Below are 27,679 nucleotides of genomic sequence, written 5' to 3'. Positions count from 1 at the left end.
GGCCCCGCCCACTCCCCAGACCCCGCCCACTTGTCCCCGCCCCCTGTCGCTGCGCGGCCTCCCATTGGCGCTCCGGCGCGTCCGTCGAACCCCCCGGGGCGCCCGGGGGCCGGAGCTCAGACCGCGGTCCCCGCCCCGCTCCTCCAGCGCCCACCAGCCAGCCGCCTGGGAGCGAGCCGCGGGCGCCGGCCGCTGGCCGCCGCGTCCGTCAGACCCAGCGGGCGAGGCTCCGCGCCCGTCGGCAGCGCGCGGCCGGCATGGCGGCGCGGAAGAGCCCCGCGCAGGAGCGGGAGCGGCCTCGCGACCACGCCTCAGGTGGGCCCCGGGCCCGCGGAGCGGGCAGCCGGGGACGCGCTCTCCTGGTCGGCGCAGCCTTTGGCGTCGGGGGGCCCGGGACCGGCGGTCCGAGGGGTGGGGAGTACGGGGGAGTGGGGAGGGGAACCGGGTGCAGCGTTGGGGCGGCCGTCGGGGGGCGCATCTCTGTCGGGAGCTGCGCCCCCGCCCCCGCCCCGGCGGGCAGGGCTGGTGCGGGTCTCGAGGCGGCGAGCGACCCGCCGAGGCGGCGCTGCCAGGTTCCCGGACGGAGAGCGCGGGCTCTCTTTGGGGTGCGGTGTGACGGGGTTTGCGGGGGGGGGGCGTCCCGGCGCCGACGAGCGACGGCGTCCCCTCTGAGATCTCTCTCTCTTTGGGTCGTTGTCGGAGGGAAGTGGACGGGTTTCGCGCTTTGCCGGCAGAGGATGTGGTCCACACCTTCGCGGCAGTTGAGACCCGATGAGCGAACGGAGAAAACTCCCGGTTTTTGAAACAAAAACAAACATACCCCAAAAATGTCACCGGGGGCAGGAGCAGCAGCTGGATATGGCCCCAGGTCGCCAGGGTCTCCTCCCTCGCCGGACAGGGGGAGGGGGTTGTCCCTCCCTCCTTTGAACCCCAAGTTTGAGGAAGGGGAGCTGCCTCTCAGCTTGGAGCACGTTCCCGTTTGCGTGTTTCCCTGAAAGCCACCCCAGGGGGTGAGAACCCACCCACCGGTGCTTTTGGGGAGAGCGCTCGCCTGTTGCAGCGTCGATGGGAAATTGTTAGGACAGTTTCTTAATTGGGGGTCCTTGGTCCGGGCAGGAGCTTTTAATTCACACAGCAGTTTGATGGGTGTGGTGGGAAAACAGCAGGGTCAGGAGTTCTAGACATCATTCCGCCCAGGACCGTGTGCCTAGACGTCTACCATTCGGGATTTCTGGGTCCTGGTCCCTGAAAACGAAGGCACACGGCTAAGCTGATCCATCAAGCCCCTCCCAGTCTAGAATTCTGGTGACTGACGTACCTCCCACTCCCAAAAGGTTGGAGAACGATCTCATTTTTCAACCTTTCTGCACCTTGGATTGTTATAGAATTAGCCAAATATTTTCTGCGGGTGTATTCATCTGAACTTTTTATTATGTGATTTTTCTTCCCTTCTCCGTGGCTTATTTTGGCAGAGAGCAGAGATGGAAGTGGAGGTAGGGGTACAGCTGGAAAAAGCTAGCTGGGGAGGCGGAAAGATGTCTTACTCTGGGCCTAATGGAGTTGCCAGGAATTTTCCCTGCCAACGCACCAAGTTCAGGGTGTGCCAGCGCTATGAGCGCAAAGAGAATTCTTTCCTCAGCCTCAGCCCATGGAGACTGCAGTCCGTGTGTCAGTGGAAGAGTGTGATTCAAAGATCAGGTTATGGAAAACTTTCTCCAAAACATAACCTACATGGACTTAAGAGCATAGTTTGCCTTCTTTGCTGGTCATGTTTGGGGGTGGGGAGGTGGGGAACGGGGGTGGGGGGGGTGGGGGGGGATGGACAAAGTTTTAAATCCAGTTGCCAAAGCTAGGGTGGAGACAGGTTTTTTTGTTTTCGATTTTTTTTACCTACCCTTAAGACTTTTGGTAAGAGACCAAGATTCACTTTTGCGATAATAGTGAATGTTAATAAATATTATTTGACAGTAATAAAACAGGCAACAGCAGAAGAAAACCCACTGAACAGACAGGGATGGAAGGAGTTTTTTGGTAGCCATTTTTAACTATTTCTTTTTAAGTATTTGGATACTGAGAATCATGAACTAAACATGCGCAGTATTATGGGAAAGACACTGTCAGCAGCAGAATATTAGACCAGGAAGAGGCCCCATCGGTCATTTGCAGGAGAAGATGGGAAGAAACAGGGAAGTGCGACTAAGCTCACCAGTCCCAGCGTTTCCCTGGCGGGTCTGGCATTTGAGGAGGGGCTGTGTGCCCACCACTCCTTGGGGCTCCTCTAGCTTCTGGCCACCCTGCGAGGTATTTAACTTCCTATTGGTTCAGGCACTGCTGGGGTTTCTGACAGAGGCCCATCTCCATTTGTTTAGTACAAAGAATCGGGGATAAATGAGTTTTCAACCGTGTTCTCAGGAGCCACAGGGCTCCCTGTGGTCCCTGGGAGTTGACCTGGGGGACACAAACATCTGATGTGGGATGGAGGGAGCCCCAAAAGCCAAGTCCCCTCACTCAAGCTCCATATTAAATAACCTGTGTTTCTCTTCTTGTTTTATATGCTGCTCTGGGTAATATTTTGTTTGGGGAAAAGAGTCCAGTGCTAAACAAAGAGTTTAGAGATAATGGTAATGGCTAATGTGTCTGAGTGCTACTTGTGTCTTTATTATGTATGAAGGGCCTAGAACCATGCTTGGCTCTAATAAGCTCTCAAAGGTTAGCTGCTATTCTTACAGTGATCATTATACTAGAAGGTAGTTGTTATTTTTATTCCCATTTTATGAAACTGTGTCCTGCACAAACTTGTAGATGCCCCCACTTTCCGATTTAACTAACTTTCCTGTTAATTAAAATGTGTATTCCTCAATATCATGGATTCCATTATTCCAGAGCCATTCAGGGGTGACCTACTTTATGTTTGAAGCAGGTGTTTTGTGACCCGCCCTACGCAGCCTCGGGCCTGGTCCCTGGGGTCATCACAGGTACCACCTGGGGCAGGTAGGTGAGTTTACCTGCAGAGCGTCTCTGAGTTTCAGGTGAGAGGGCAAATCAGAAGAGCTGGTGACCCGACAGCAGGTGGAGGCTGAGGGTGGTAGGGCACACCCAGCCGCTCCTCCTCTCGGACTGCAGAGGGGAGCTGAGAGCCGGCAGCTTGTCCCACTGCCCGTGCCTCCAAGGTCTTTGCTTTTAGGAGCTGAACCACACACAGGGGACCCCGGGAGGGACCGTGGTGGCCGGGAGCAGAGGAGTAATTGGTTCCCGTGCTCTGTGTGCTGTTTGGAACCTTGAAGAGAAAGGTTTCCCTTCCTTAAAAAAACAGTTTGAAAGCTGAGGAAAAAGAAAACAAACACTGCAATTGAAAACACATGCCCACACCAGAAGCCCACAGCAGAGTGCTTCAAATTTTGCAAGTAGTCCACAGCTGCTATTTATGTCGGCCTGTTCGCGTCGCACTTTTATTCTTCTGCTCTTCCCTGTGTGTGTGTGTGTGCGTGTGTGTGTGTGTTAGTGTTAGTCACTCAGTCGTATCTGACTCTCTGTGACCCTGCCAGGCTCCTCTGTCCATGGAATTCTCCAAACAGGAATACTGGAGTGGGTTGCCATTTCCTTCTCCTAATGCGAATTTTAGTAGTAGTAGTTTAGTCGATAAGTTGTGTCCGACTCTTGCGGCCCCACAGACTGTAGCCTGTCAGGTTCTGCTGTCCATGGGATTCTCCAGGCAAGAATACTGGAGTGGGTTGCCATTTCCTTCTTCATCTGTGTCTGTGAGATGGACTAAATGCCAAATAAAATGTAAACTGTGGTACCATGTGTCTTAGCTGAGTAGAAATTCTTCATTGGCACAACTACTGAATTTGAAAGTGACGTTTTTTCCCTGGCTCCCTTGAGTGGGTGCGTTCAGTCTACAGCCCCCAGGCTGTCCCTGCCACAGTAACAGCGGGTATGTGCTGGACTCGGAGACACTGCTCATGGAGAGTGTTATGTAATCTTTACAACCACCACCCTGTGACGCCCAGGATGGTCACGGAATTTCCTCAGAGTTTCCAGCTAGTAAGTGGTGGCCAGGATTCAAACCGTGCAGCCTGGCCCCTCCCACAACAGATTCTGAACCATCCGCCTGCTTCTGTCTCCTGAAACGGTCAGACTGATACCTGGGGACACGCTGGTTTCCGAGGCTTCTTGTTGTTGCTCTGTTGCTAAGTCATGTCCAACTCTTTGTGACCCCATGGGCTGCAGCACGCCAGGCTTCCCGCTCTTTCACTGTCTCCCAGAGTTTGCTCAAACTCATGTCCATTGAGTCAGTGATGCCATCCAGCCATCTCATCCTCTGTTGTCCTCTTCTCCTCCTGCCCTCAGTCTTTCCCAGCGTCAAGGTCTTTTTAAATGAGTCTGTTCTTCCCATCAGGTGGCCAAAGTGTTGCAGTTTCAGCTTCAGCATCCGTCCTTCCAATGAATATTCAGGACTGACTTCCTTTAGGATGGACTGGTTGGATCTCCTTGCTGTCCAAGGAACTCTCAAGAATCTTCTCCAGCGCCATAGTTTGAAAGCAGCAAGTCTTTGGCACTCAGCCTTCTTTATGGTCCAAGTCTTACATCTGAAAAACGGTAGCTTCCAAGGTTACCTCATCACACTTAAGCTGTTCTAAAGTAAAGTTGGGTTATCATTTTCGTACCATTGTTGTTGTTTAAGGGAACTCACAGTTCTGTGTACGGAAGAAGATTATGAAAATGTCACCATTATCGAGCTAAAACTTCCTACACGTGTGTTTCTTTATACACAGCTTTGAAGTCTCTATGTACCTTTTAAAGGAGTTAATGGACTGGTGTGTTTGACCTTTCTCTCCTGTCCCCTTGAATCCTCTGGTAAATGTTCAGTTACTTAGGACAATCTGTTCTCAAAACAGAGGCTGTATATACATTTATTGATTTGTAATTAATTTAATAGAAAAACATTTAAATGTCACTTTACCTTAAGTCAACAGGGAAAAATTTTTGTGTATGTACTCATTTTTCCAGTGACCTTTTATATGAGTCACACTCTATTTTTCTACTTTTTCATTTAATCGAGCCAGAATAGACAGGTGCCGTCATGTTTAAAATAAGAGGATAATAAAACGTTTATGTTCATTTCTAGAAGACTGAGGACCATTGTCTGTTAGTACTGTTGCTGGGATTCCCAGGTAATAAACAACAGTCCCAGAAACTGTAGCACATAAAATGCTACGCTCAATAAATCTCTGAATTAAGAATTTAACAGTAAGTCTTATTGTTGATTTAGCCAGGTGACTCTGACTTTGAGCATATGTGGAATTGTTAGATGCATAGTCATTTAAAACACCTTATTAGCTCTTTCTGCTTACCCTGTTACTGATTTTTTTTTTTACCTGTGTCATTTTTTTAAACGTCTTTATTGAATTTGTTACAAAATTGCTTCCATTTTACGTTTCAGTTTTTTTTGGTGGTGAGGCATATGGGATTCTAGCTCCCTGACCAGGAACCCAACCTGCACCCTCTGCATTGGAAGGCAAAGTCTTACCCATTGGCCGTCTGGGAAATCCCCTTGTTACTTTTTTTTTTTTTCTTTTTTATTGACTATTAGTTAGGGTTAGTCTTCCTGCAGGCTTCCCAGGTGGCACTAGTGGTAAAGAATCCGCCTGCCAATGCAGCAGACGTAAGAGACTCGGGTTTGATCCCTGGGTCAGGAAGATCCCTGGGAAAAGGGCATGGCAACTCATTCTAGTATTCTCGCCTGGAAAATCCCATAGACAGAGGGGCCTGGTGGACTGCAGTCCATGGGGTCACAAAGAGTCGAACACAACTGAAGTGACTTAGCACGTACGCACAGTCTTCCAGCAGATGGAGAAATAACATAATTGGAAGTCAGTTTCTCAGGAGAGTCCTCTCCCAATTCAGAGAGAAGCAGAATCCCAGCCCCTCCCCCGAGCACCAGTAGCTGCCTGGATACCTGCATTTGGCCTCCTGGGTGGGGTTTCCGTGCCTGCAGCCCCCAGAGCCATCAGGAGCCTTCCCAGCCCAGCTTGGCCCTGGCCTGCAGGACTCAGGCACCCCAGGTGGACTCTATGCCTTGGGCCCCACCTCAAAGGTCAAGGTGGACGTCAGATGTCAAGCCCAGGAGGCTGGAAGGGACCCAACACACTGGGGGTCTCAGTCTCAGGCCCATCAAACAGGCTGTCTGGAGGCGCTGCCCTGATTGTAGGGGGTGAGGTGGGGGTGGGGGGCAAGAGCCCCACCCATTTGTGTAAATCTTGTGAACTGTGAATCAAATACAGCTGTCTTTTTCTCTTAAAAGGAAGCGAGCCACGCGTCCTGCATCCTGCCTTCTCGTGTGCCCCTTACGGTGGCCCTGCACCCCTGTTCCCACCACGCCTTGTGGGCAGAGGCCAGGTCCCCAGGGGCTCAGGAGGTGAGGTGGGCGGGGACACAGGCTGTGAACCACGTGTAAACCTGCCTCCAAGCCAGGGCAGAGAGGGTTCCCTGGAGCGTTTGATCCCTCAGGTTGAAGAGAAGTGAACTGAACTTCTTCCCGGTCTTAGAAAACACCAGGCGCACTGTGGGTATATTTCCTGGCCTGTGATTGGTTGTTGAGTCACCAAGTTGTGTCCGACCGGCTCTTGGGACCCCATGGACTTGGAGCCCACCGGGCTCCTCTGTCCATGGGATTCTCTAGGCAAGAATACTGGAGTGGGTTGCCATTTCCTTCTCCAGGGGCTCTTTCTCACCCAGGAATCGAACCCAGGTCTCCTGCCTGGAGGCAGATTCTTTACCGACTGAACTACGAGGGAATCCCATAGAAAAGCCTCAACTATTTTTTCCTGCTAAGTTTTTTTTTTTAATTTGGCTGTGCTGGGTCTTAGTTGCGGCACCTGGGAGCTTCAGTCTTCGCTGCGGCATGTAGGATCTTTAGTTACGGCGGGCGAGGTTGGTCAGGGGCAGCATTCAAACCCTCCCTTGCAGTGCATGAGGTCTAGTTCCCTGACCAGCGCTCAAACCTGGGCCCCCTGCCTCGGGAGCGAGGAGGCTCAGCCACTGGACTGCCAGGGAGGGGGTCCCAGGAGGGCCTCCGCTGTGCTGTGAGAGCTCTGAAGGGCCAGGAGACCTGGGTGCTCTCTGTCCTCCAGCTTGGCTGCCAGGACAGGTGAGAGGTGGGGGCAGTGGGAGAGATGGCCAGGGCAGCATGCTGAGGAGCGTCAGTCAGCATCCAGAGGTGGGGGTTGCTGGTGCTGGTGTCATTCTACTTGCTACTTAACTGGTGAACTGGGAGTTCGGTTCATAGCTAAGGCTGCCCGGCATCTTGAAATGCAAATGTAGCCAATGGAATTATTTGCATAAATGTGGCGTCCCTCAATTTTTGCACCTAAAGCCCTGCGAGACTCGGCTGTATTGATTCCTTCCTCTGAAATCTGAAGTAGAGAGAAAAATCACTCCACCTGAGAATGAGTTTATTAGATGGGTTCTATCTATGGTGTGGCCCTCTGTGTCGTTCCGTAAGCATTGTTAAACCCCTATTGGGGTGCTCAGCTGACTGTCATGACAAGGACTAGTACAGACACCGCTTGTACACCTACCTAGTACTGCCCTGCTCCTCGGGCTTTGATATTCCAGCGTCCTCTCCCACACAGACCTCACTGATGCATTCACAGTTTGGGGCCCGTAACATGTGCAGCTGCAGACCCCTCACCCCCGCCCCAGGCTCCTCAAGCTTCCTCTTTTGTTTCTTGATGTCTTTGAGAAATTGGTCACCTCCATGGAGGCCTTTGTGGGAAAGGCTGTGCTCTCAGGTCAGCGTGTGATAGACCTGCAGACCTAGGCAGGGGCGTCTCGGGGCGGAGTGTATGCTGGCATTTGTCAAGGGCTCATGTGTCTTCTGTCCACGCTCAGGGCATCTTGCCTGTGGTGCAAGTTTTGAGTAATGTTTTAAGTCCATTTTTTTTTTTAAGTAGTGAAAACTTTTATATTTGGAATTAGCCAGCTGGACTGAGTTTAGATGATCCAGCCTTGTTGGCAATATCCAAAGCGTCACAGTCAGGAGCCAGTTGAACCCAGGCTTTCTTCTGTCCATCAGGCCTGGTCCGGGTTTTGACCTTAGCCACGTCAGTGTCGCAGCCTGTTGAACTGGGTGCTTGTTGGCCCTGACATCCACAGTGAACACGTGTGCTGTGGTCTTCTGCTTTTTTGACAGCTGACTCGGTGGTAAAGAGGGAATTTGCTGATGGCCTAGTGGTCAAGTTTGTTTCTCCTAGGAGTGCTCTCTCGAGGATATTTGGGCTGCCTCCTGAGCCGCAGTGTTCTGGGCCGCCAGAAGGCGGATGACCTCCAGGTCTTCTTTATCTTGTGGCTGTGGGCACCTCTCAACACGCTTTCTTGGCCTCAAAGCCTTTGTTTTGGTTTCGGCTTTGGGAGAGCCAGGGACTGCCTTCTTCACCCTCAGTGCCACCCTTCATGAATAAAAAAGAAAGCTCAAGTCTAGTTTAACTTCAGTTGTCTCACAGCTTCTTAAAATCTGATGCCTTGTGCCGTCACGTGACAGTTCTGCCAGCAAAACTCTGAAACATGTTAACATGGAGAGACCTCTGGAGGATGACGGGAAATGGCGGTAACTGGCCTGGCCTCCTTGTGTCTGTAGGGGAGGGAGCTGAGTTCCAGCTTCCTCGGCCGGCCGTCTAGGACCAGACCCAGAGTCAAGTTCCTCACTCCCTGGGGCCTGCCCATCCTTCTGCCTTGACGCCATCCCACTAGGTGACGGCTTCACACCTCACTTGCTGCTTTCTATTTACATGAGTGTAATTAAGGGAAGGGGAAACAGACTGGTGGCTCACCATTTCTGGCATGCGTGTTACAAGTCAGAAGGGATGGGCAAGATAAAGACAGTTAGGATCAGGTATGGTGGGATAACAGAGCAACCCCGAATGAGTGAATCAAGTTTATTTCTCTCATGGCAGTTTAGAGGTGGCTCCCCAGAGCTAGAAGGGCCTCCATGGTGTCAGAGGCTGAGGCTCCTTCCACTTTGTTTCCACCCTGCATGGCTTTTACAGCTACAGTTCCTCCTTAATCCAACATGGCTGCTGAATGTCATTCATCACACCTACATTCCAGCTGGTAGGGAGGAAGAAGGGCCGGGAGTACATACCCCTCTTTACATGGCTAGACCCACACATAGGGAGGGTGGAATGTAGTCTTTATTCTGAGGAGCTGCATATCCAGCCAAAGTCAAGATTCTGTTTCTGTAGAAGAAGAGACAACAGTTCTGGGGTTGGCTGGCAGTCTCTCCTGGAGACACACAGACTGGATTCTGACTCCATTGATTCATTTTATTTATTCGACAAATATTTATGAACTGTCTACTGTGTTTCTAGGGACCAAGAAAGCAGAGCGAAAACAGAAACAATTCCAGTCCTTAAGACATGTACCTACATGGGGAGACAGACCCTAATCAAACACAAACACAGTTGTGTAAACTGTGATGAGTGCCGTGAAGGAAGAGGACACCGCGTGCTGTGAGCGAGTGGGGCTGGGATGGGGTTGGAGAAGCTTGGCCCTGGGAAGTGACCTCTGAGCTGAGAGCTGGAGAGTAAGTAGAGTGTAGAGCATCCCAGACAGGGACGAATGCATCCCAATGGTGGGCATGGAGGCAGGGGTGAGCGCTGATGGAGATGCTGAGGGCAGCCAGTCATCTTGGAGCAAAGAGCTTTGAAGAGGCGCGAAAGCAGGGAGGAATCAGGGTCAGACCCGGCGGGCCCGGAGGTGGGGAGAGCACCCACCCCGGCTTACCTGGGACCGTGGGTGTCCTCAGATGAGGAACACTCAGCACTAAAACTGGGGAGGTCCCGGGCAAGTCAGGAGGAGTGGGTCACCCTCCCTGGAGGTCACATTAATATACAGTTAGGCTCCTTTATTATTAATTACAGCAAAGTTCCTTTTTTGGTTGGCGTAGCTCCAAGCCTTGGAAAGACAGCCACTGACTGGTGGAAGTAGCCCCTCGCCTTGGCCAAAGGGGAAGAGGCACACAGCACAGGGGGCACTTAAACTTGTTGGATGATGTGACCCGTGAGGCTCTTCTATCTGTGCAGTTTCCCCTGAGGGTAGTTTTGGAGATTAACTGGCAGATGATGATATATTTGAACTAACAGAAATAGGCAAGGATGGAGGAAGCCCCGACTGCAGAGCAGTGTGTCTCAGCACCAGTGATGCATGGGAATCATCTGGGATTTTTTTTAAAAAGGCGCCAGGACCCTGGCCAATAAATCAAATTCTCTACAGGTAAGGCCAGGGCCAGGGTGATTCCCTGATCCGTGGCAGTACTGCTGAGGCTTCGGTGAACACGTAGTTTGCTGGGAATATTGTAGATCACAGATTCTACTTCCGTGGGGCCCGAGGATTGCGTTTCTGAATGCCCAGGTGATAAGGATGTTCCTGGTCAATAGACTTTGTGGTGGTGGTCATTCGCAAAGTCATGTCCAACTCTTTGTGACCCCATGGACTGCAGCACGCCAGCCTCCCCTCCTGTCCTTCACCAACTCCTGGAGCTTGCTCAAACTCATGTCCATTGAGTCAGTGATCCCATCCAACCATGTCATCCTCTGCCATCCCCTTCTCCTCCTGCTTTCAATCTTTCCCAGCATCAGGGTCTTTTCCAATGAGCTGGCTCTTCGCATCACATGACCAAAGTATTGGCGCTACAGCATCAGTCCTTCCAATGAGTCTTCGGGGTTGATTTCCTTTAGAGTTGACTGGTTTGATCTTCTTGCACTCCAAGGGACTCTCAAGAGTCTTCTCCAACACCACAGTTCAAAAACATCAGTTCTTTGGCATTCAGCCTTCTTTATGGTCCAACTCTCACATCCGCACATGACTACTGGAAAAACCATAGCTTTAACTACGTGGACTTTTGTTGGCAAAGACTTTGAGTACGATGCTCTGTAATGTTTGACGTTTGTTCTGAAGCCTCTGCTTTCTTTTTAGGAGAGCAGACCTGAAGGACCACGTTAAGGTAGAAGGGTCCTTGAGAGGTGAGAGGAGGAGGACAGGGAGGGCCCCGCCGTGGGCTCCCATCACTCGTGGGCCAAGCCTGACTTCTCAGTCGGTTCCGGCGGTGCTTGGGGTCACGTGTGAGGCTGGTTCCTGGTTCCAAGAGAACCAGCTCTCGGAGACCTCTGGCTGGGATGGTGCAATAAGCGATGCCTCACTGCCTTCTCACTTGTTTAGAGGCCTTTCCAGCTGACCCCCCTGGCTGCCAGGATGTGGGTCTTTCCTACAGCTAAGAAAAGCCCAAAAGATTTTTTAAAAATGACACGTCCATTGTGGGGAAAAAAAAATCAAACCAACAAAAAACACACACCACCAACTTCAGACTGGAAATGGTGTTGAAGAAGGGAAGCCAATTAGAAGGATTAGTAATCATTAGTGACAGAGGCCAGATGATTCTGAGGAATGGAAAAATCACTGTGGGGCGAAAGTGGCTTGTCTCAGAGTGTCCCGTTAGTTCTCCCTGGGTCATGTGTTCATGAATGATCTGTGCTGGGGTGTGGAAGACAAGCTTGATCTTTAAAGGTCTAAGAGTTGAGAGGGGGACAGAGCATCACAGAAGCTGAGTGGGAGCAGTGAGCCGAGTCCAGTGATGTGAAGTTTCGTGGGGATGTGTGCCAGCTGCTGGGGCTCGGAGAGCTTGCCCTGTGAAGTGGATAAGCCCTTGCTTCCCTCCCCAGGTTCTGAACTTACCAAAAGGTGGACATGGGAGTCAGGGATTTTTTTTTTTTAACATCAGCTGGGTAGTAAAATCCTGTGTCTTAGGTGGTGTGGCCAGATGGGCTTGCTGGCAGTGCCTGAGGTGTGCTGACCCCTCAGAGGTCAGGCCTCTCTCCCAGAGAGATGGCCTCCCCCCGGGCCCCTCTCTGCAGGCAGGCAGTAGTGGGTTGAGCTGAGCAGAGGGTCTTAACACCTGCTGTCAGAGAAGTCTCCCACCTTCAAGAAAGAGCAAGGGGAGAGGAGTGGAGGCCAGTACCAGACCTCCAGGAAAATTCTTCCACCTGGAGGTTTGGGGACAGGGGGGACAAGAGCGCCTCCCCCCCTCGCCCCCTTGAGCAGACAGGGAGCAGCAGGTCTCAAGGGCTTCAGGTCAATGGTAGGCTGACTGCTAATACAGTCACAGACTGCAATAATGCGAACGGATCATTGATACCGAGTCTGGTCAACCACAGCCCAAGGGCCACTCACTTTTTCTGTGGCCTGCAACCTATGAAAGGTCTTTACATTTTTTTTAATAGTTAGGGGGGAAAAAATAGTCAGAAGAGGAATTCCTTTTCCTGACATGTGAAACTTACATGAAATTCACATTTCAGCGTCCCTAGGAAAGTTTTCTTGGGACACCGCCCCACTGTGTATTGTCTGATGGCTGCTTCCACTCCTCTGGTGGCCCATCTGAGCGGGTGGGACGGAGGCCAGATGGCCGGCAGTGCCTGGAAGCTTCCCTCTTCGGCCCTGCACGGAAAGCTTGCTGACTCCGCTGGAGAGCAAAGCAGTGGTCACGTGGTCGATGGCTCTCCTGCCTGCGTCACACCCAGGACAGTGTGTTCCTGCCCATGGTCACACTTTAAGTTGGGGGTGGATCCCCAGAAGGATCACAGGGATGGGGAAGAGGCCTCCCTCCCACCCGCCACCCTGCACCAAACCATGTCAAGTGAGGCCTGGTAGGGAGACCTGGGGTATCTGAGCTAGAAGAGGACAAGGCACTGTGGGACGACAGCTGCCTTCAGAGTTTGTGCTCGTTAACTGTTTTGAATTCTTGGAAGAGAAGTACTCAGGGAAGGCGGTTGTGTAGTTAATTCAAGGGGCACTGACCTTGAGTCGGAGCACTCAGGTTCAAGTTCAGGCGTCTGCTTGCTTTCTCCGGGCTTCAAAGATGAAGCGCGCGCGCACCAGCGGCCAGATCCACAGTGAATTAAGGCTCAGCTTTCACCTCAGAGGGGCTTTCTGGCCCGTAGGGGACACAGTCATGAATACACTGGACCAGAACCCACCTGCAGTGTGGACCTTGGCGGGGGGGTGGGGTCAGGGGGTACTGGGGGAGGGATTCATCCTGCCGAGGGGCTGGTGTGACTTGAGCCTTAGAGAACAAGTAGGATTCCAGCCCCTCCAGCCCAGAGCATCCTGTGTCCCTGTGAAATGGTCACTAATCTGAGAGGCTGTTGTGTGGAAGGGGACTTGGACGTGTTCCTCGTGACCCCAAGCAGTGATGACGCACGTCGTGGTGACAGGTCTGGTCACGCCAGCCTCTTGCTTCCAACCCAGCAGGGGGCTTTCCTTGCTCTTCAGCATCAGCGTCTCCCAAGGGGATGCAGCCTTGCTGGTCTCCCCTCAATTTCCCGTCCAGGCTCTGGGTCCCAGCCCTGCCTCATGTCCTCAGGAGAGCCTCCCCCAACTGGGTCAGATCCCTGTGTTACCCCCACCAGCGTCCTCTGCACGGCCTTGGTCGTGCTCCAGACACGCGAGGACAGTCTATCCAGGTGTGACTGGATGGAGGAACGTCCAGTCTTCCCAGTTCACTGTGGTAGCATCGGTACCTGGCCCGCAGAGCAGCGTCATCTGTAGTCGTAGAATAGTGATAGATCTGATCGATGGAGAAACACCCTAGAAAAGGAAATGAGCTCCCATCACTTCCCACCCCCAGAGGTGTGGAGACACTGATGGTGACCACGTGGAGGGGCTCAGCCGACAGCTTACGCAGATTCACGGCCTGTATGTTGTGAGCACGCTCGAGGCTTCCTGTGTCTGATTACCACCCTCCCGCATCACTGTTGGTCTCCACTGTTGGGGAGACTCTTGCAGATGACTCATCTGAGGTTCTGCAGCTAGAAAATGGCAGAATAAAGACTGGGTCCTAGGCTCATTCCGCCAGCCTGCTGTCTCCACTGGGGCCAGGCCAGGGAGCCTGCCTGGAGTTCTGGGATCCCTGGAGCCTAGCCCACCTACTGCTTCTGTGTTTTTGCAGTTGGGTGGGTTTTAAGCCCCCTCCACAAGGTTAGAAAATTCAAGTGATAGGTGGCATTGAACACACCTAACGATGCACCCAGTATGTGAGGACACTGAGCTATGGTGTCATTAAAAACGTGGTACAGTCCTCTCAGCGTCGGCAAAGAGCGTTTCCTGCTGCATTTGCTGAACTCTGGGTTTGCAGGAAGGAGCCTGGGGTGGACGTGCCCAGTCCCGGGGGATGTGGACTGTGCACCTAGCTTGAAATCAGTTGTCTGACAGTCCTGTGACTCACTGGTCACGACTTTCAAGATAAAAAGCTTGCTCGTTGGCGGTTCTCTTCCTCAGTGATACTGATCTTGTCGTTGTTGGTTATAGAACTTTACTAAGTGGAAGACTGTTGTTTCTTAAGCAGGATTAATATCTGAAATCCAAAAGTGTAGAAAACCTTTGGACCTCACCATTTCCAAGATTTGTGAAGAGGATATTTGTTCTATCTCCCCCATAACTGACACAGAAACAACCAAATAACCTGTGGTTTTGCACGAGCCTGAGGCTGTGCTGGTTGTTAGAAACCCAGGCTGTCCCTCCACTGTGCTAATGTTCTGAACACCTCCAGCGGTCCCCCGGGCTCCAGACTATTCAGAAACCTCGATGACCTAACAGGATTTGTTCTGTGTGTTTATCGTTCTGTTTCCACATTGCTTCACTTATTCCTTTGGACGTACAAACCACATTTTGCTTTATGTCTCAGAACTCAGCTCTGAGAGAGGTGACCCACCGGGGCAGACAGCATGAGGACTCTGTGTTATTCTGAGTCCTGGCGGGGCCCTGACACCAGGACGTGTAACCTGGGGGCCTGGACAAGCTGGCAAGTAGCCTTTCCCAGCATCAGGGCATCGTGCCACCAGACCCTGAATTCCCTGGAGCCAGAGACCGTGTCTTTTCACTTCACTGCCTGCCAGTCCAGCTCCCAGCCCAGGGTGGGAAGTAGAATAACCGAGGGGTGAGGGGGGCTTCCAGGGCCCCTCCCTGTCCACTGAACCACGTGGCCGCAGTTGACTCCTCCCTGGGGCGGGGGGCCTTTCCCATCCCCTCTCCCTGGTTGCTTCCTAACCTGTCAGGCTCTCTTGGCCAGTCTCCTGCTAATTAACCAGAATATGGCCTTGAAGCTGATAGAAATAGCTGTTGTATTTTTCAAGTTTAAAAGTATTTTTGACCTTGAAGTTTCAGGGCTTTTTAAAAGTATTTTGTATTGGGGTATCAGTTCAGTTCAGTCACTCAGTTGTGTCTGACTCTTTGTGACCCAAATGGACAGCAGCACTCCAGGCCTCCCTGTCCATCACCAACTCCCGGAGCTTGCTCAAACTCATGTCCATTGAGTTGGTGATGCCATCCAACCATCTCATCCTCTGTCATCCCCTTCTCCTGCCTTCAGTCTTTCCCAGCATCAGGGTCTTTTCCAATGAGTCAGTTCTTTGCATCAGGTGGCCAAAGTATTGGAACTTCAGCTTCAGCATCAGTCCTTCCAATGAATATTCAGGACTGACTTCCTTTAGGATGGACTGGTTGGATCTCCTCGCAGTCCAAGGGACTCTCAAGAGTCTTCTCCAAAGTTCAAAAGCATCAACTCTTTGGTGCTCAGCTTTCTTTGTGATTCAACTCTCACATCCATAGATGACTACTGGAAAAATCATAGCTTTGACTAGACGGACGTTTGCCAGCAAAATAATGGCTCTGCTTTTTAATATGCTGTCTAGGTTTGTCATAGCTTTTCTTCCAGGGAGCAAGTGTCTTTTAATTTCATGGCTGCAGTCACCATCTGCAGTGATTTTGGAGCCCAAGAAAATAAAATCTGCTACTGTTTCCTTTTTTTCCCATCTATTTGCCATGAAGTGATGGGACTGGGTGCCATGATCTTTGTTTTCTGAATGTTGAGTTTTAGGCCAGCTATTTCACTCTCCTCTTTCACTTTCGTCAAGAGGCTCTTTGGTTTCTCCCGGTGTTCTGGGTTAATTGGAGTATAGCCAATTAACAGTGTCGTGGTAGTTTCAAGTGAACAGCCACGGGACTCAGCCATGCACACACATGTATCTGTTCTCCCCGAACTCTCTTCCCACCCAGGCTGCCACATCACATTGAGCAGAGTTCCATGTGCTGACGTTGTTCGGTCGCTCAGTCGTTGTCTGACTCTTTGCTCCCTCACAGACTGCAGCACCCAGGCTTCCCTGTCCTTCCCTGTCTCCTGGAGTTTGCTCAGATCCGTGTCCATTGAGTTGATGCCATCCAAGGAGCAGAGTTCTGTTTGCTCTAAGGCAGGACTTGGAAGTTTTGGGTTTTTTTTGTTTTTTTTTTTGGGAAGTTTTTAACAAGGTGATCTTACCATGTGATCTGTCTCAGACATCTAAGTTGAACTGCCTTTTCTGTCTTGTAGCTCAGGCCTAGCTTCTGCCCCCCAGGCCCGCTCTGTAGCCCTTGATCTGCCTCTGCTTCAGGAGCGTGTGAGTGGGCCAGGCTCAGGGGGCAGAGGAGCTGAGGGTGGGGGCAGTGATGCCCCGGGTGGCCTGGTGGGAGTGGACGGGGTGGAGGACTGGAGGGCCGGCTCAGCCCCGGGGCACCACCGCAGGTAGGAGGCCAGCCAGACCCTGGGGGTCTCCGGGAGCGTGACCCTGAACGTGAGGGCAAAAGTGCTGTCAGTGTCGTCACTCAAGCTTCCGGCTCTTCTGTGTCTTTTTAAGTTTTGTTTTCAGGTTTTTTTTTTCTTTTTGGTTTCCTGTTTGAATTATTTCAGTTTTGGTACATTTTAGCGAACGGAAAAAAAAAATTCTAACTAGAATTTTACCACAGGAAAAAAAAACAGGCGCTTTTAATTTTTTCAGTCACAGTCAGTGGTCTCGTCGGTCACAGGTGGGATGCCAGTGTCAAGATGGCCACACTCTGGGCTGCAGGAGGCTCTGGTGTCGTCACCCAAGGAGATCGCAGCTCCCTGGGTGTTCCTTCCGGGCGTATGGGTGTGGGTGTGACTGTGTGTGTGGTGGTGGGGGATGGGGTCTCTGCAGGTGGTAATGCTGGGGATGGGTTTGTGGGGAATGTGTGAGACCTACTTCACCCACTTTCCAGCATCACAGAAATGCCCCGTGCTTTATACATTACCTCATTTTCAGCCACCACCCAGGTGGTCCAGCCCAAAAGTCTTAAAAAGAAATCTCATTTTTATCTCCTGATGAGCCTTAAAAAAGATCAAATCCGTCTTTCCTGGCAGCGCTTTTCTTGACTGCCAGAACCCCGCCCCCACCGCCCAGTTCCCCTTGTTTCTGACCCTCGTTCTCCCTCCTCTGTTGAATATGTTGAAAGACTGACTCCCTGATGGTGGAACTTCTTTTCCAGTTAGTCCAGGGGGCTCCCCCCAAGGCCAGCTCGTTTGGGAGGGTGCCGGGTAGTGGAGGGGAAGTGGGGCGGGCGGGTGCTGACTTCCGTCTGTCTGGCTGGCCCAGGGGGATCCCAGGAAGAGTCTGACGTGGAAGATCTTATCCCCTCTCAGCTGGTTTTGGGGAAATGAGATCTGACTCACAAGACCATCAAAGTTGTGATCATGATAGTCTTCTGCTTGGCACCTCACTTGTGGTGTTCGCCTCTGTATCTGTTGTTTGGAGTTATAATCCTCTTACAGGTGAATTTTTTTTTTAATTTTTAAAGAGTCTAGATTCCATTTTCTGTAGCAGAGCTGATTAGGGGTCCACTCAGCTCCGTCCTTCAGAGGTGGGTAGGGAAGCAATACGGCGTGCAGCTTGACCTTGCCCAGGTTTGGACTCCAGCTCTGCAGGTTATTTAATCTTTCTCACCCTCGAAGTGTCCTCAGGTGATAAAATAATAATGAGCATGGGCTGGGTACTTCCTGTGCGCCTGACCGAGAGCTCAGTATTTCCTTCAACCGTCCAGCAGCTCCAAGAGGGGGCTCCATGTACCAGGGTAACGGTAACAGCGCTCCCTGCATCCTGGCACTGGGGGGTCCTGCCCTCCCTCCCTCCCTCCCGCAGTTAAGGGACAGACACTTGGGGGCGTGGAACCCCCCACCCCGTGTACGACAGGACCAGGGCAGGAGCGAATGAGACAGTTCCTAGAAAACACGTGCCAGAGAGTCTGGCACAAAGCTCAGATTGTAGCTCTTTTAATTAACTTAATTAAAAATCATACTTTTTCCTACTAAAACACCGTGTTTTCCTCTCCTTTGACTGAGAAGCCGCACTCCTGATAATGTTTGCATATGAAGTTGTCTGAACACCTCCTGTTGTCTCTGAGCTCCAGGCCTGAGTCCTGCTGGTACCCACAGCAGCGCCCGTGGTCCACTCCCTGGCCCTTCATGGTCTGAGTTATTGACCAACACCTGTGGGTACCCTGGGCCGAGTGAATACAAGGACTTTAGGCTGCTGTTCCCATTTTTCCCGAAAAGGGACTGTTTAGCCCTCCCATGATTTTTCTGATAAGTTGATCAGGTCGTCCTTTCTCCAAGTTTGGAGGTGGGGTTTAATTTTGAGGTTTAGGGCAGGAGGCTAGGGAAGTCCATGTGTGTGGGTGTGGTGTGAGGAGACCGTAGTCTGTGGTGGGTCCCCATGGAGGCCCCGGCAGCTGCTGAGAGGGCTCAGGCTCAGGAGGAGCTCCCATTTCAGGGGTCTCAAATCAAACACCCCAAGGGGCTGGGCAGTACCTTTAAGAATGCAGTATGTTGGTTGGAGGCTGTGACCAATGAGAGCCGTGCCCCATGAAGGCCCCGGCCCAGGGCCTGCAAGCCCTCCATGTCCACAGAAAACCAGGATGACCCAGTGGGATGTAGGCAGATGCTCCTCAGGGGTCGCCAACCTCCAGGATATAATGCCTGAGGATCTGAGGTGGAGCTGATGTAATAACAGATACAGTGCACAGTAAATATACTGTGCTTGAGTCATCCCCAAACCCCGCCCTCCCCAGTCCATGGAAAAAAATTCTTCCATGAAACCTGGTGCCATAAAGGTTGGGTACCGCTGCTCTAAAAGGCTCTTCATGGAAGAAGAAAGGTGACTGTGTTACCGTGAGAAAAGCATCACCATTCCTGGGCTCTAGGGAAACCGAGGCACGCGCATCTGGTGGGAGTGTTAACCGACAGTTTGCGTGGGGAGGCCCTTCTGGCAACATCTGTCACAGCTGGAAGTGTGCACACTTCTGGACCCAGAGTTCCCTCTTCTAGAAATTATCCTAAAAGACACCATGAGTCCACAGGACTGGTGGAGTGGAATGTTTGTAAGAGTGAAAAATGTGGAAACAATCCAAACGTTCATCAACGAGTCAGTGACTATGTGCACATATGTTGATCTGTCTTTATACTGTGATGTTATACCTCCTTTCAGAGGAATACCGAAGAGTTTTTAGTAAAAATCTTACCTTATAGATTTAAATGCGTTACACCTTGCATTTTTAAACAATTCATTAAAATTTTTCATAAGTGTCTGCTGCTGCTGCTAAGTCGCTTCAATCGTTTCCAGCTCTGCAACCCCATAGACAGCAGCCCACAAGGCTTCCCCATCCCTGGGATTCTCCAGGAAAGAACACTGGAGTGGGTTGCCATTTCCTTCTCCAATGCATGAAAGTGAAAAGTGAAAGTGAAGTCGCTCAGTCGTGTCCGACTCTTAGAGACCCCATGGACATGGAGGGATCCCACCGTCACACAGCTGAATAAGCCGGGGAAGACGGGTTTTATATTCAGCTCTGAGGGATTCTGAAACCCATGGTCTCTATGTTCCCTTTTCCTCTTGAATTTTGTAGGACAAACACATTCTTATGTATGACACTGATTATTCAGTATTTAGGTTGAATTTTTAAATGCTCTAAAAATGTCTATTTAAATCAATGATGACCTTTTACAGGTATAATTTCTTCCCCTTAAATAAAGCAGGCTTGTGTAATTGTACTTCATAATTTTTTTTATTGAAGTCTTGTTGATTTACAGTGTTGATTTCTGCTATACAGCAAAGTGACTCAGTTATACACATACATACATTCTTTTCTGTACTCTTTTCCATTATGGTTTATCCCAGGATGTTGAATATAGTTCCCTGTGCGCTACAGTATTATTACTGTTATTACATTTTTGTAGGAAATGACCAAGTTCATTCCTGGACACTAGTCACCAGCCAAGCCTTAGATACCGCATGGAGAGTGGTGAAGGGGTCGGTGACGTTGGCAGTTTCATTTCTGGCGGCCATCCTCTGCTACTTCAGAAGGCTGCAGCTGTATTTAGGGCACCGGCTGAAATGGTATGTGGCTCTGTCATCTTTAAATTTAAAAAATGCCCTTGCTGTTCAAAATAGAACTTTGATATTATTATTTCCATTTATCTTTTAGGTGGATTGGATATCTGCAGAGAAGATTCAAAAGTAAATATATTCACACCTGTGTTTCCTTATTTTAAGAGAGGGTTCAGGAAGGGAAAAGGGAAGGGAAAATTCACCACTGTGTATTTTTGATTTGGTTCAGGGAACCTCAGCGTGGAGGCGGAAGTTGATTTACTCAGTTATTGTGCAAGAGAGTGGAAAGGAGAGACACCCCATGCCAAGCTGATGAGGAAGGTGTGTGTCTGTTTATTCAGGTCGTGGTGGATGGAGAATTTGTGTGTAAAAATCAGGAAACCCACATTCCACTGCTACTGCTAAGTCGCTGCTGCTGCTAAGTCGCTGCAGTCATGTCCGACTCTGTGCGACCCCATAGATGGCAGCCCACCAGGCTCCTCTGTCCCTGGGATTCTCCAGGCAAGAACACTGGAGTGGATTGCCATTTCCTTCTCCAATGCATGCATGCATGCTAAGTCGCTTCAGTTGTATCCGACTCTGTTCAACCCTATGGACAGCAGCCCACCAGGTTCCTCTGTCCACGGGATTCTCTAGGCAAGAATACTGGAGTGGGTTTCCATTTCCTTCTCCATGCATTCCACTGTGCTTTACCAAATATGGAGCCAGGAACAACTGTGGCTGCAGTTAAAAGCCAGACAGCCACGAGGCATTACCTTCAGGCCTTTCACCTAGCGCTGGGGCCTTCCAGGACTTGGGTAAATTAGGCTTGTTATTTCAGGACACTTGAGCATTGTACCCTTTTCAGCTCTCTCCTGGCCAGGGCTATTAAAAGCCCACCAGGGGGCTTCCCTGGTGGTCCAGTGGCTAAGACTCCCATTGCAGGAGGCCTGGGTTCAATCCAAGGTCAGGGAACTAGATCCCATATGCCACAACTAAAGATCCCACATGCTGCAACTAAGAGCTGGCACAACCAAATAAATAAAGATATATTTTTAATCTGCACATGCATTGGCGACTTCTGTCCTTGAAGGAATCAGGCACATTGACATAAAATATTTGGAGGATTTTTTTAGACCAGACTTTCCATCAGACCAGTCTTGGTAAATATCCCCAACTGTGTTGTCAACCTTGTCACTAGCAAAAGCCAAAAAAAGTCAAAAAGGAAAAAGAAGTAGTTTTCAATTACTCTTTAGCATGGACTTAAAAGTACATATAATAGTTTTCACTGCAGTCAAGTTGTAGCCATCCTCTCCCCACAATGACATTCCCTGACTCTTGGGCTTCCAGGAAGTTATCAACTAAAATAGCATCACATGGACTCTGTACACACAAAAGTCACTTGAAAATTGCACGTGGTCGCATCCATAACCCATGCTGGTTCTGCTTCTGTTGTCCACTTTATTTGGGAGTAGCGCCTTGCTAAAGATGCCATGAATTAGCTTCCTTTAGTCTCTTGTCCAGTGGAATTAAGAACGGCTTTTTCGTCTGGTGCCAATAGGCTTACGAGGAGCTGTTTTGGCGGCGGCATATTAAATGTGTTCGACAAGTCAGGAGAGACAACTACGACGCCCTGAGGTCGGTGCTGTTTCAGATCTTCAGCCGGGGCCTCGCTTTCCCATCCTGGATGAAAGAAAAAGATATTGTGAAGGTACGTTAGGTCCTCACGCTAGAAATTTGGCAGAAGTCATGCTGATGGGAACTGCAACACAGAGTCCGGGGTCTTCCGCGGGTGGTTTTGTATTGTACACACGGTGTCAGGAGATGGAAGGTCCTGTGGCTCAGTCCTCTGTCTCTCACGCCAGTTTGCAAAGAAATCATCTCAGATAGTCGTACTCAATTTTGTTTTTAATGCCAGCATCTTCTCTTGAGAAGGGCGTCTGTCTTTTGTAAGTAAAGTGGTCCTTTAATCCAAAGCACAGTGTGTGAGCTCCATCCCAAAGATGCCCTCATATCCCTTTTTTGCCAATCCGTCTCTCAGCCCAGGCATCCACTGATAGGTTTTCTGTTCCTTTAGTTTTGCCTTTTCCGGAATGTCAGAGAAGTGGAATGACCCACTGTGTAGACTTTTGAATCTGCCCCTTTCACTTAGCATGATGCATTTGCAGATAATCCGTGTTGTTCCGTGGATTTGTGGTTCAGTGCTCTTATTGTTGAGTGGCGTTCCTTCATATGAATAGAGGACATCTTGTCTACCCATTCATGCACGAGTTGAAGGATATGTGGAGTGCTTCCAGCTTGAATAAGGCTGTTACAAATACTCCCATTCAGGATTTTGTATGAACTTATGTTTTCATTCCTTTTGGGTAGATACCTAGGAATGAGATTGCTGGGTCTCATGATAGGTTTTTCTTTAACTTTATAAGAACCTGCCAAGTCTTTTCTTAAGTGACTCTGCCACTTTGCCTTCCCACCAATAACATGTGAGTTCCAATTCTGCTACATTCTCAGGTTTCTTGTTTGCTTTTTAGCCCTTCTAATAAGGGTGCATTTGTATCACTGCTTTTGGTTTGCATTCCTCTAAGAGATAATGATTTTGAGCACCTTTTCAGGTACTAATTTGCCCCCCACATTACCTCCATGGAGAAGTCTCAGTTTAAATCCTTCACCCAACTTTGTAAATTGAGTTTTGAGGGTTCTTTATTATTCTGAATAAAAGTGCTTTATCAGATATGTCATTTGCAAAGATTTTCTCCCAGCCAGTGCCTTGTCTTTTTTCTTTTCATTTTCTTGACAGTGCCAGGCAATATATTCTTGATGAATAACCTTAATTTTTATTTGAATGTAATATGCCTGTTACATAAGTGTGAGCAAATTCTAGGAGATAGTGATGGACAGGGAAGTCTGGCGTGCTACAGTCCATGGGGTCACAAAGAGTCGGACATGGCTTAGCGACTAAACAACAATGATATGCCTAACCACATGGATGGAGAAGCAAAGAAATATAAAGTATATGCATATATATAACTCCACATGGTTTGTTTCCTTAACATCTTTTATTTAGAGTTGTTTTGGTAGTTTAGTTTAATGTAGCAGTTGTCAAGTGTATGCTGTGTGCCAGCCCTGTTGCTGAGGACAGAGAACATAGCTGAGACCCTGGGCTCCACAAGCTCAGCGGGGTGGAAGATGGATCAGATACCCACAATGGATCAGATTCTTATGCATTCCATGATCATATTTAATCCAACAAGAGTCCTGAAAAATGGATAAGATTGCCCTTCATTTACAGTGGAGGATGCGCTAAGAGGTAACATAACTAGTGCTGGTTGAGTAACCTCTCAACAGACCAGTGAAGAGCTAGGTTTGAACCACAGAAAGCACCCTTCTATAATCCATGTGTTCCCTGAAGTATTGGGTTGGCCAATTACGCTAATGCTGTTTGGTTAAACATAACTTCTAAATGGATATACCTAGGAAGTCTGGGAAGTGTTTTATGTAAAAAGATTGTTTCTGTAGACATAGTGTTCATTCACGTTTTCATCTGTTGTAAAACTGTGAATCAAGAAGGTGATCCAAATCAATCCACAAATCTAAAAAGAGACTATGTTTTACTTAACTGCCATTACAATCTTTTACACTGAAGACTTCTGAATGAGATAAGATTACCCGCTGTGCCATATTCCGAGCTGTGTGTCCGACACGCTGAGATACTGACCACTCTTGGCATCTACTTCCTTTTCAAGCTTCCTGAAAAACTGCTCTTTTCGCAAGGTTGTAATTGGATCCAGCAGTACAGTTTTGGTCCTGAGAAGTATACAGGTTCCAATGTGTTTGGAAAATTACGCAGATGTGTGGAATTACTGAAAACACAGGTGAGTATCCAGGGGGAAAGGACGAGGAATAAGAGCGTGCATCCCACACGCAGCCACTTGCCTCCCATGTCAGGCATGTCGCTCTGTGTCCTGTGAGAAGGAAGTGCAGGCAGAAACACTCGTCTAGTAACTGACCATTTCCTTTCCCGCTCTTTGTTCTCCTCCCAAGTAATGATCGAGAGCAATGTTGTTCTACACGGTTGTTGGGCCAGTTTTGGCTAACTAGCCAGCCAACCTTAACGATCACATACTTTCGTTTTTCTAGAAAAATGTGGTGTGAGGTCCAGACAAGACACTGGGAGATGCCCTTTGGAATGCACCCTGTTAGTAACTCGGGGACAGCACAGATGTTATCATTTGACTAAAGAGTTTTTCCTGCTTTTTACAAGACACAGATTTTAGATGTTGAAATGAATCCTCCTTGGGAAATGCCGTTTCAGTGCCACAGCTTTCTGATCTGTAAAACTAAAAAAATGAGTAGTCTCAACTCTGTACCGTTATTATGAGGATTTAATGAGCAAATACCCATAGATTGCTTTATACTCCACCCTGGCACACAGCTAGTAGTGAAGAATGCTAATTAGTACTCTTTGTCACTGGACTATCCTTTGTGTAATCTGACATCCTTAGAAGTAGCTTTAGGAGGCTGACTTCTTTAGTATTCTACCTAGTAGACAGTGTATTTTTGAAAAACTATCTAAGTTACTTTGTTGTTGTAAAAGTAATCAATACTTAGAGCTACAACAATCAGTGTCAAAAAATATAAAATAAAAAGTTAATGGGTCCCCTCATTAATCCCTGGTTTGTTTTACAAGTACTTTAAAGATTATGCAATTGTGTATGTATTGACCTTTCTCTTCTAAGTTTCACTTAACATCTGTGTTTTTAGTGGACTGAATTTAGTGGGATTAAAGATTATCACAAGAGAGGAAGTATGTGCAACATCCTTTTTTCTGATGCTCTCCTGGAATATAAACTTTATGAAGCCCTGAAGTTCATCATGCTCTATCAAGTCACCGAGGTTTATGAACAAATGAAGACCAAAAAGGTCATCCCCAGTCTTTTTCGACTCCTGTTTACCCGGGAAACCTCATCTGACCCCTTGAGCTTCATGATGAATCACCTGAATTCTGTCGGCGACACGTGTGGACTGGAGCAGGTAATCGGGGCAGAAGAATCGTGTGTCTGATGAAGGACAATGTTGGCAATACTTGAGCATGTAGGTGATTGCAGTTTACTGTCAGCAGTGATAAAACCAGCTGCAGAGTGGCTTGCGTGCTGAGTCTCTTCAGTCATGTCCGACTCTGTGCGACCCCATGGACTGTGGCCCACCAGGCTCCTCTGTCCATGGAATTCTCCAGGCAGGAATCCTGGAGAGGGTTGCCATTGCCTCCTCCGGGGGATCTTCCTGGACCAGGGATCGACCCTGGGTCTCCTGCCTTGGCAGGCAGATTCTTTACCACTGAGCCACCCGGGAAGCCCGCAGAGAGGTGGTGGGTGGGTATTACTGCCCTCCAGTCAGGAAGAGTGATACAAGCCTTCCTGCCCCACACTGGCTGCTGTGTCTTCGCAGCTCGGTGGCCAGCCAGCAGCAGTGCCGGGCGCCTGTCTGACCTTCACGCTGCCTCTCAGGTGGGAACAGGCTCTCCCACTACAGAGGTTACCTGGCAGGAAGTCCAGCTGTGAACTGAGATTAACATTTGGAAAGCATGTGGTTATTTAGCGCAGGTAAACAAAAGTTATTGAAACTTTAAAAGTCCAGACAATGCTTTTCTATGTGCATAGCAAAGGGGCTTCGTTTTGCCTTGCTCTCCTAGGAGGTACTCAAAATTACCTGACATTTTAATAAAAATTAATTCATTTAAAATGATTTTTTTTAAAAAAGTTAGAAAACGGGATAACTCTTATTGCAAACATTCCTTTATATTTTTTCCAAACAGCTTGCTCTGTGATCCCCCTACAGAGACCTTTCTCTGTTTGTCTCCTGCCTTCCACGCAGACGTCTTCCATGTCTGTCCCCAATTCCACACCCACGCACGGTTCACGTGCGGGTCTGGCCACGAGCCCATCATCTCACAAGCTGCAGAACACTCTCCCTCCACTGGAGGGGGAGGTGGGCATTTGGGAATGTGCATCCGTGACCTTGCTTTCATCTCCCCACAGATTGATATGTTTATACTCGGATACTCCCTGGAAGTAAAGATAAAAGTGTTCAGACTGTTCAAGTTTAACTCCAGAGACTTTGAAGTCTGCTATCCAGAGGAGTCGCTCAGGGAGTGGCCGGAGATCTCCCTGCTGACCGAGAACGACCGCCACTACCACATTCCTGTCTTTTAAGTCAGGCTGGACTGGGCTACAGCTCTCGCCAGTGACAGAAGTCACCCTTGCAAGTAGTGTTTCTAGAAAACCAAAGCTGGCATTGCTGCCGTGGAAGGACTCGGGACCTCCCTCTCCAGGAGCGCAGGTACCCTGGACAGGGGACCCCGTGGTGCCTTCCCTTTGTTCACACTGGTTTCCTCCAGCGCAGCTGCACTAATGGGTTTGTGGGTTGGTGGTTTGCCCTTGTTTGTGAAGATTCTGGCCACTTCACACACAGTAGGGCACAAGGACATTTAGTTTGAACAAGAACAACAACAGGAAACAAGTGAGAAGAAAACAAGTATGGGAAAAGGACTAAAGGGAAAGAATTTCTTTGGCTGTAACCTTTTATGTTCTTCATTAGGAATCTTGTCTTTGACTGACTTGGGATCTTCATAAGCATGGCCTTATTTTATAAGTATTACCTTCCCAGGAATCTCTGTGGTATATTGATTTTCCAGAACCCTTTGATTAACTTTAAAATTGTGCGTGTGTGTGTTTATACTCACATGCACGTATACATGTATAGTTTTATATATACATATCTAAACACATACATACACATAGCCACTACTTTGTAATGTTGTACAGTTTGTTTTATATCTCTTTACTTTTTTTTTTTAAACTGTTGCATCTGGCCAGTTTAATATGTTTTATATAGACCAAAAAGATACATTCTACAGATTAAGGCAACTGAATGACAATTATTGAACTGTCACAAAAATATTAAACTGGTGTATTTAATGTGTATTTATTTACATGTGTATTAATGTGTGTAGGTAGAAATCATGCCCGCCCCCGCCCCAATATCTGTATTCTAATCCCTGGAACCTGTGAATAGGTTGGGTTAAACAGCAAAGGAGAATAAGGTTGCAGGTGGAACTAAGGTACTAATCCACTAACTTTGAAATAGAGAGAGTGGTCTGGGTTCTACAGGTGGGCCCAGCATAATCACAAGTGTCCTTAAAGTTGAAGAGGGGACTTGGGAGAGGATCAGTCAGGGGGAGATGGGAGGAAGCGACGAACAGTAAGAGAGACAGAGGCAAGGCAGCTGGTTTTGGTCACTGCAGCAGCTACGAGGATGTCACTGCAGTTACATGAAGGAGCCACAAGCTGACGGCTGTGGGCGGCCTCTGGAAGCTAGAAAAGGCCAGAGAACACATTCTCCCCTAGAGCCTCAGGCAGCAACGAGGCCCTGCCAACACTTCGATT

The 27,679-nt window shown here is 49.2% G+C and overlaps 1 protein-coding gene across 1 annotated transcript; it reads left to right on the top strand.

Moving 5' to 3' along the window:
- On the top strand, positions 1-27,217 carry OTULINL (OTU deubiquitinase with linear linkage specificity like). The gene is made up of 8 exons (XM_043488792.1): positions 1-315; positions 20,108-20,267; positions 20,356-20,387; positions 20,488-20,579; positions 21,799-21,948; positions 23,981-24,109; positions 24,999-25,268; positions 26,273-27,217. Exons 1-8 carry the CDS (start codon positions 258-260, stop codon positions 26,444-26,446), a joined length of 1,065 nt encoding a protein of 354 aa, XP_043344727.1. The 5' UTR covers positions 1-257; the 3' UTR covers positions 26,447-27,217.
- Positions 27,218-27,679: the final 462 nt, after the last annotated feature.

This window comes from Cervus canadensis, chromosome 16 (genome assembly GCF_019320065.1).
Source record: "Cervus canadensis isolate Bull #8, Minnesota chromosome 16, ASM1932006v1, whole genome shotgun sequence".
In the NCBI taxonomy this organism is placed as follows: domain Eukaryota; kingdom Metazoa; phylum Chordata; class Mammalia; order Artiodactyla; family Cervidae; genus Cervus; species Cervus canadensis.
This window is presented reverse-complemented; position numbering and strand designations above follow the sequence as displayed.

Excerpts from the sequence above, each read along its gene's own strand:
- OTULINL (XM_043488792.1), top strand. The coding sequence starts at position 258 with ATGGCGGCGCGGAAGAGCCCCGCGCAGGAGCGGGAGCGGCCTCGCGAC. Across the intron at positions 20,268-20,355 it reads TTAGGGCACCGGCTGAAATG|GTGGATTGGATATCTGCAGA; the intron begins GTATGTGGCTCT and ends TTTATCTTTTAG. Across the intron at positions 21,949-23,980 it reads AAGAAAAAGATATTGTGAAG|CTTCCTGAAAAACTGCTCTT; the intron begins GTACGTTAGGTC and ends TTCCTTTTCAAG.